The sequence below is a fragment of the Etheostoma cragini genome, chromosome 23, assembly GCF_013103735.1.
Source record: "Etheostoma cragini isolate CJK2018 chromosome 23, CSU_Ecrag_1.0, whole genome shotgun sequence".
NCBI lineage: Eukaryota > Metazoa > Chordata > Actinopteri > Perciformes > Percidae > Etheostoma > Etheostoma cragini.
The window spans coordinates 16,953,384-16,962,364 of NC_048429.1; the positions used below are offsets into that span (position 1 = coordinate 16,953,384).

An 8,981-nucleotide genomic window follows, 5' to 3' on the forward strand; every position below is an offset into this window, starting at 1 on the left:
GTTTTAATGATTTTGTGTAAAGCACTTTGAATTGCCCTGTTGCTGAAATGTGCTATACAAATAAAGCTGCCTTGCCTACAACACAAACACGCCCTAAGTACACTGAAAGAGTTATGGTGAGTGTTGGGGGGGACTGGGGGGAACGGGGGGGCTGAGTAAACAGGACCCGTCCAGAAAGATACGAGAATGAATAGCTGTGGATGTGGGATGTAGATTAGCCCTCATGTTGTCCTTGGGTCAAATTGACCCGTTTTCCTTTATCAATGTTCTTTTTAATTACCCAAAATAACAAGAATGATTCCACACAACGCTCTTTGGCAAGTACAAATCTCTACTTTCAGTTATTTTGGAGTGTCTTATTCAATTTTATAGCATTTGAAAAAATTGAAGTGGTTTCCAAATAGTATTGAGTAAAAGTTGACATATTCCAGTCTGTGATTATCCATCAGCATACATTCCTTTAATTTTAGTCTAAATAATTCCTAATTTCTGCCTTTCTAACTCAAACATTAAGTATAATTTTCTATAAATGAGGTTTATTGACCATAAATTCCAAAAATAACTGTAAAACTAAATTTAACAAGTTAGAGTTACATAGTGTTGAAAACGTCAAAAAAGTTACAAACAAAAAAGAAATACGTCAAAAGTGTTTAAAAATGGGACAAAAACATAAGAAAAAGTTAAAAACATTGATGAAAAAGCCCCAACAAAAGTGTTTGATGGGAAACAATACAAGTGTTAAGAGGAGCAGCTGCACCTCTGCAGCTACCAGTGCACACTCCATGCTTGGGACTTGAACCAGCTACCCTTCAGCTCCTGAGACAAGTCCCTGTAGGCTAGCTACTGCTGCGCCAACCAGACAATCAACAAGAGAGAAAGTCGTTTTCAACCCCTGCAGGTGAACAGTTACAGTTACATCCATTCTTATACATTTCAAACAGACAGGTGCCACGCTGGAACATTCTAGATGGTCACAATTACAACTACATCTTATGATAAGATATTTCAATCCAATATTCTAAAGAACCTACCGTGTTTGAACTTGGTCTTATCGAGGTTCCCTCATACAGAGACTTTTTAGAAAGACAGCATGCCTAACCTTAGTGAGTATAAGGTGCATGCAGCATGAATAATAAAATTTAACAATAATAACATTTTCTTCCTTTTTCTATGGACTACAGAGGTCTCACACTGGTAAGCTCCCAACCAGGGGTACATGTTATCCAACTACCGTAGTTTGAGGATTTGATAAAAAATAATATCTCCACATACTAACATGAGGCCACCAATAACACCTAAACACTACATGTTGCAGTTATGTAAGAGAAAACTATTCAGCAAGTGATCACAGAGGTTTAAACAGGTAGCTAAAATCAATGAACAAATGGTAGAAATAACAGGCTAAAAGTAACTTAGTGGATAAATGGTAAAATATTCAACTTCATTCTAAGTGGTTGGAGCCTAGTGACTGACTAAACCAGCCTAAAATATTGACAGTTTAATTGCATGAAAAAATTATTTACATACGTTACATACATTTGTAGCAAATTGTGAATTGATGAAGGGGTACATGAGTGCCTCTGACAAGGCTGTTGGGGGGGCAGCTAAGTGAAGCATACCATTTTGTATTTACTTAAGGATAAAAGTAGAGAAAGGGGGTAGGACCTGACAAGCAGTTTATTAACTTCTTCCTACTCCTACTTGAACCTGGGAATTTTTTGTTTGAATGACTTTCAATCATTTTGGGAGATTGTGCTGAGAAATATATAACCTTATTTATCTGTCATTTTAATTATATATATATATATATATGTATGCATGAATGTATGTATATATATTTTTTATTTTAATGTTTTACAAGTTCAAATAAACTACTAGTACTACCTCGGACCAAACTGCTTGGGAACCACTGATCACTATACAGACAACAAGCAGACTGTCACTGGGATTAAACAACAAAGGCATCTTCCTTCCTCTAATAATCACCCAGCAGCTGGTCATACAACAAGTGAAAGCAGCTTCCATTTGTCTGTTAGATGAGCAGCTTTGGCAGCAGGCTCATCGGCAAGGCACCTCCGAGGCCCCTTTAGACCCCTACAGTACCTCATTTAGCCTTCCCCATAATTCAGCGCCCCCTTGGAGCCAGGTAATCCAATTCGAGCCTGTCCCTGTTTGCACTGCTTGGACTGTTAATGTCTTGATCAGAACCTAAAAGGTCTTTTCCGCACAGAGCGACAACAGATGGCGCCCCCCCCCCTTCCCACTCCTTTCTGTAATCCTCTTTTTCTCTAACATCCTTGTCTCCACAGCCATCCTTGGCTTTCTTCCCTTCTTTGTTCTCATCCTCTGTACCAAACCACTTTGTTAGCCTGATGTCTCTCTTCTCTTTCCACTCTCTAGGAGCAAGTGAGCTGCTGCTGCCAGCCACGGCATCCCAGACCTAGCTAACATATGCCAACTGTTGGGATTATCAACCTGATTGTATGCTGAATGACCAGCAACAATTAGATGCTGGTATGGCAGTGACCTGTTTAGGGTGGGGGATGACTGCAAAAACTCAGTACATGTCCTGATCCTGTTCTGGACTAGAATGTTTCTTTGGATTCATTCTCAGAGTGACTGCATTCAGGGTGCAATCATAGACTGTATATACAGTATATTAATATACTGTCTATGGCTGCAATATGAGAAAAAAGCAGGGGGGATGTTTTTTGATCATGCAGAACTTAACAAAACATGCATGAATTAAATCCCCTTTCCAATACCATGGATAAATAGCCACTCGACCAGCCTTGCCAAAACACTTATCTTTCAACTTCAATATTCAATGGAAAATCATTTCAAAATGAAATATCTCAAGGTGGTGTAAAACCAAACAGTGCTTTCAAACCGGAGAGCGGAATTCACTCAAAACACCTTTACTTTTAGCCGGCGTCCCAGAGCTCTGAGGCTGCTCAGTATAACCAGCAACTGCTGCGTGGATTTTATCCTTCTATCATGTCAGAGCACTTTACTTAGTTTAAATTACTTCTATTTTAGGTATATCATATATGGTCTGTTGGTGAAGTAGCACTGACCACTTTGATTGGAGGGTACATTTTGTCCCACCGGGGATAAAAATAATTCAGCAGAGGCAGGGATATGGAGACCAGCAACACATTCTCACTCCCACCAACTAAAATATGGACGCTTGGTAGGTAAAGAAGAACTGACAGATGGGTTAAGGAAAAGACGAACAGGACAGTTGGGTTTAGTAAAAGAAGAACAGGACAGTTGGGTTTAGGTAAAGAAGAACAGGACAGTTGGATTTAGGTAAAGTGGCATGCAGGATATGTACCCTGGTCTCCTGGGTGATAGTCCTGTGTTGTTTGCCCCCCCCACCAACCTCTCTAGGAGGAATTTCAGACTTTCATTCTACTTGCTAACGCTGTCTCTCTTAATCCTACGTCATCTTCAGGCGTTGCGTAGCTGCTGCTCCGCGCTGTGAGTCCTACACACACACTAACAAAGACACTGCCCAAGCGTCTGTATTTCACAGGTTCGGAGTGAGAACAGGTTGAGCCCAGAAAAGGGGAAATCCCACGCATCCCCCCAGAAAATCACACCCCGACTATATTATTCAATGTGTTCACGCATGCTGTGTTCTTATAAATCACACACACACATGGATGTTGTAAATGTAAATGTAAATTCATGTAGATCAACACACCAGGAAGCTATTCTACATACTGCATGCAATATGTTTACATATGTTCAGATTCTATGCATCATTTTATCATCCTGATTGTTTATATTTGAACTATAATATGCACTTAAAGCAACAATACTGTACTCATGCAGAAAATTAACCCCTATATTTCATGAGCTCATCATACAATGTGCATGTGAAATCGTAATGAGCTGAGTGATTTGTAACTAAAGCTGACGTATGCATGCCGTGGAATAAAGCGTACAATATTTGTCTCTAAAATGTAGCTCAACATTATACAAAGTGATAATTCACAGAGACATGTTGGGGTGTAAGACTATGATAGGTGGCATATTGTCTCTTGTTAACAAATGTCTATGAATATTAATGTTGTAATGCAATTTTCTAGACATATATTCAAGTATGAAAGGGTTTGTAATCTACCCATGGATGGCTTAGTGAATATGCAGGCCCAGCAGGGGCCCCTAAGAAAAGGTTATGTTATGAAGTGACTGTTACTCAAACAAGAATGTCCTTATCCTAATGCCAGTCTCAATCCCTAAATATTTAAATATCTGTCTGATCTTATATAAATTTATTATTATGTATTACTCAGGCTACAAGAAGCCTAATGTTGAATAATGTCTTCGACAGCAGAATCCCTCAAGTCTAATGAGAGAAGATATCTGCATCACAGGTTTTCTTTGATGGTTTCTCATAATATTTGGTATGGTTGCCTATAAGGCTGCACCATATGAGGGAAAAATATTTAATCACAATTATTTTGACTAATATTGCGATATGATTCACGATATTGGAGGGATGGATCATTTCTTGTTTCATTATTTTAATTCTCATTGAAGAATTTAAAAATGGTTATAGTGTGATTAATGCAAGAAGCTGTACCAAACAACAACGTTTTCTTCAGTCTGTAAGATAGGGTTTGTCTCAAATCGCACCACAACACTTCATTTAGAATGGTTGGACACCCCCAAAGATTTGCGATTTGGATAACGCACTAGTCCATATTGTGATTACGATGAAATTGCGAAAAATTGTGCAGCCCTATGGGCTATAGTATGTTACATACAATATGTGTGGAGACATCTGTCAGTGAGGCAGGAAGCTTTGGAGTCCCAGTGCTTCTCTTCACAGAGTCCATCCGCATACACAGTCTCATAATGTTAGTACTTACTTGCATTTACTACAGTACTTGTGTAAATGTACTTAGTTACAATCCACCACTGCTTACTGGTAACAAACAGGCTCAGTAGTGAACGACACAGCTGATGGATTATGTGTTTTAGTGTTTTTTTTGCCAAGACTATTTAGCAGAGCTTAGCACCTCTTAGCAACTGCAACTGAGGTCAGATGGCTGTGACTGTGAGCTCTGTCCTGATGGAACCGTCCATGTGAAGTTATTGTGGGATTCATCGTGATGACAGACCCCGCTCTACTTTTCCATGCTGATGGAGCAGAGAGCTGAAAGAGATCAGAGCGCTCTGTGGAGCCATTCATCTGAGCACTGAGCCCTGAGTGTGGGCTGCCCAGCACTGCAGATGGGAGGCCTCAAAGGGAGGCACAGCTGCACACACACATGCACGCACACACTCACACACGTACACACACACACACACACACACACACACTCACACACACACACACACATACACATACACACACACACACACACTGTGATGTGCAGTGTTGTCAGCGACAGGGACATACATGGATACTAGTGTGTCTGCCGATTTTGGGATTGATTTTCATTTTGGTCACAAGCATCTCTCCTCCGTTGGTAACAGGAATCACGCTGGTTGGTTAAGAATTAACCAGTACATGTTTTATACAGTAATTTTTGTGTGACCCTCGTGGCAGGGCCCAGCTCAGTAATGTTTCATCATGTTTCATTGATTAAATGTTCATTCCAGAAAATGTGCTGAAGTAATGACAGCTGGGTTTGTCTTCAAACTGCTTATTTTGTGTGACCGTCAGCCAAAACATTAGAACTAGACTCATAAATCAGCCTGGCGGATATATATCGGCTGGTATTAGCTTATTGTATATTGTGTATATGCTGGCCAAAACTTAACAAGGGATTGCCATACACTGATGCCAAAAAGTGTCACCATTTCATGGTCTGTCCAACAGAGAGCACTTGATTTATTGATTGGTTGATTGATTGGTTGGTTGGTTGATTGGTTGGTACTCTGTAAATGTACATGTATCTACACATACCACTGTGTAAGTCCCTCGACTGTTACCAGATACTTCAAATCGTCTGCTGACACTGCCGTACTTGCACTCCTCAATTGCAATAACTATATCTCAGCTAGGGCTGGGAAATATATCAATATTATTTGGACATTTATATATGAGGCTAGATATCATCTTAAATTCTTGATATCGTAATTCAAGATTCAAGATTTACTTTATTGTTGTTGTCAGGTGTACTTCCATACATACACAAAAATGAAACATTGTTCCCCCAGCTTGTGTCAGTTTAAACCAAAGACATAAATAGAATTGAAAACATAAAAATACAACTGCAACGATGCCATTTCTTTCACCAGCTTAATTTCATTATATGACAGGTGGCGTCTTTTCCTGGATTTAAAGGCTATTACAGTAAAGTAATGTCCTTTTCGGAACTTACCGGACTGTTGTACTTGTTCTGTTATTTGCTGTTACCCACTTAGTCATTGTATCCACATTATTAGTGATTAGGTATCTAAAATCTCAATGTGTACGTATTTTGTGAAAGCACCAATAGTAAACCTTACAATATCATCTCAATATCGACATGGATGTACAGTATTTGGTCAAAAACATTGTGATGTATGATTGCACAGCTCCAGTCTTAACCTACCAGGACTCCATCTCCCTCATCACCCAATGGTGCACCAACAACAACCTCCATCTAAATAGAAATAAAATTAAATCTCTATTTTTCAATGTCCCTAGAGAAATGGTAGAGTGCTTCAAATACCTTGGACTCACCCTGGACAATAAAACAGAGTTCTGATCAACACATCACTGATATCCTTAAACGCTGCCAATCAGAGACTCTCCATCACCCCTGTCACCTTACTACTACTGTGTAAGAGCATACTCCAACCCATTCTCCTCTACATATTAACTTATACCAACAGAAACTCACTCACCCATAATGCATCAAAAAGAATTGGGCTTCCTATCCCCAACTACAGCAATAGAAATTTGAAGTTTGACTGTACTATTAATTGTCTATTTCAGTCAAATTTAAAAATAGTAATTTATTTCAACAAATCAAAGCTTTGAATTAATCCCAGGATATATTTTTTCATATATGACTGTCATGTGACCCAGATAATGTAATAACAAAAATACCCTGCCTATTAAGTACACTTCTCTCCACACACAGGTCCTTGGCCTGGAGACGCTCCGCTACAGCAGCAGTGTCTTCCATATTAAATGAAGCTCCACAGCGCTGATTGTTACATTTTGTGAAAATGCAAACCAATAATGTTGGGTATGTAACCTCATACATGGCCAATGTACAAATCTAGTTTTACAGTAAGACTGTAATACCAGTACCCTTGTCTTGCATTGCCAGACCAAGGAAGGTCTGGCTAGTCCACAGAGCATCCCTGGATGGTAAAAAAAAACGTGCTCTGGTTTATTGGTATTTCTTTGAACCAATCACAATTGTCATGGGCAGCGGACGGTCCCATGGTGCCTCTGCAAAATAGCCATGTGAAGGAACTTGTTTTGGTGGGACACGTATACGTTCAGAAGTAGTTTTAGTCATTAACAGAAAACTCAGATAGGACAGATGCAGAGGTCTGAGGACCAGGTAACCACAGTCCTCAGAAATCCACCAGAGGTTAGAACGCCAACACAGAGACAGAGGACGGGGACAGACATGCATTTCCAATCTTGGAAATGAACATTGTCTATATAGACTAGTGGTGCAAATACCTAAATGAATCTATAGGCCATGTTTTAAACCAGCGTGAAATAATTGGGGTGGGGGGGGGATAATGATGATGTCATTATTTGCAGATAAGGGTCAGGCAGCAATACTTAAAGTTCGAGATCAGCTGAGAACAGCGACTGGGTCTTCATCAACATGCTTCAACAAAATAGCAGGAAAACATATACAGTCTGCAAATCCCAGGCCGTCCACACACACACACACACACACGCACAGACAGGGGGGCTCTTTGGTTTCTTCGGACAACATTTGCTTCCAGAAAAGCAAGACAACAGCTGGATGTCCTTGTTTGCCCTTTCGTCAAATGAACGCTCCCCACAGAGCAGACGAGCTGAGGGTCTTATGATGAACGGTGACGGTGTCTGAAAATGCCCACTGCTGTTTCTGCCACAACTTTAGCCTCGTTAGCTGTCTGAGGTGTTGGTATCATTCTTACCTTTCCGCATTAGGTCTTCGATGTCTTGGTCGAAGCCCAGCCGATGGCACCTCCTCCACAGCCCCATGTTGGTGGAGTTATACTGCCTGCTGCACTCATCCGCGGCGCTCATGGCGAACAGCTGCCGCCGGCTGCGGGCCAGCAGCAGCCTCTCCTCCCAGCGGGGCGGGCTGTTCCGGCCGGCCCGCAGCGGCAGGCTGTTGTTGGGGATGTAGATGAAGCCCGGGTCCTTGCGGCGGCTGGAAAAGCTTCGGCACCGCTCCCGGTACCTCCTGGCGTCGGTCTCGTACCAGTGGTCGGAGCACATGGCCACGGCCAGCATGCCCAGGGCGCAGAGAGAAAGACAGAGCCCGGCGTAGAGCAGCAACTTCCCGGCAGCCATGCTCGTTTCTGTCACAGCCGCATCAGCACCTCGACACACGGACAGCTCCTCTGCGGCGTCCCGCGGCTTCAGCTCGCATCACCTCCGGAGAACAGCGTCGGGACCGTCATGGGGCTGGCGAGGATATGCGGAGAGAGGACACAGCTAACTGGACAAATGTTGATTCCCTGTTTCCGGTGTTTTGGGGGCTACACGTCTTTCCTGTTTGCTCGGCGTTATGCAGCAGCAGCTCGGAGACGGAGACGGCGAGGACTCTTATCTCATCTCAGCCCCGGATCTTCTGCATTCATCCGTCTGTCAGGGCGACGCCAACCTGCACACAACACATCAGCACCGCGGCCAGCGCGTTTAGTCAAGTTTACTGGGCTGCATCTGACTCAAAATGTCCCATCAGGACACTACTGCACCGCCCACACTACATGGATGGACAAAAAGGACGGCAGCGACAGCTGTATACACAAAAACAGAAAGAGAGAGAGAGAGGGGGGGGGGGGGGGGG

General features: G+C 42.1%; 1 protein-coding gene across 1 annotated transcript in view; it reads right to left on the reverse strand.

Annotated features, from left to right (window-relative positions):
- Positions 1–8,954, reverse strand: part of tmem178b (transmembrane protein 178B) — a 97,810-nt gene extending 88,856 nt beyond the window's left edge. Inside the window, exon 1 of the mRNA XM_034863204.1 lies at positions 8,101–8,954. Within this exon, the coding sequence (XP_034719095.1) occupies positions 8,101–8,482 (382 nt within the window). The 5' untranslated portion in view covers positions 8,483–8,954. The remainder of the gene's footprint in view (positions 1–8,100) is intronic.
- Positions 8,955–8,981: the final 27 nt, after the last annotated feature.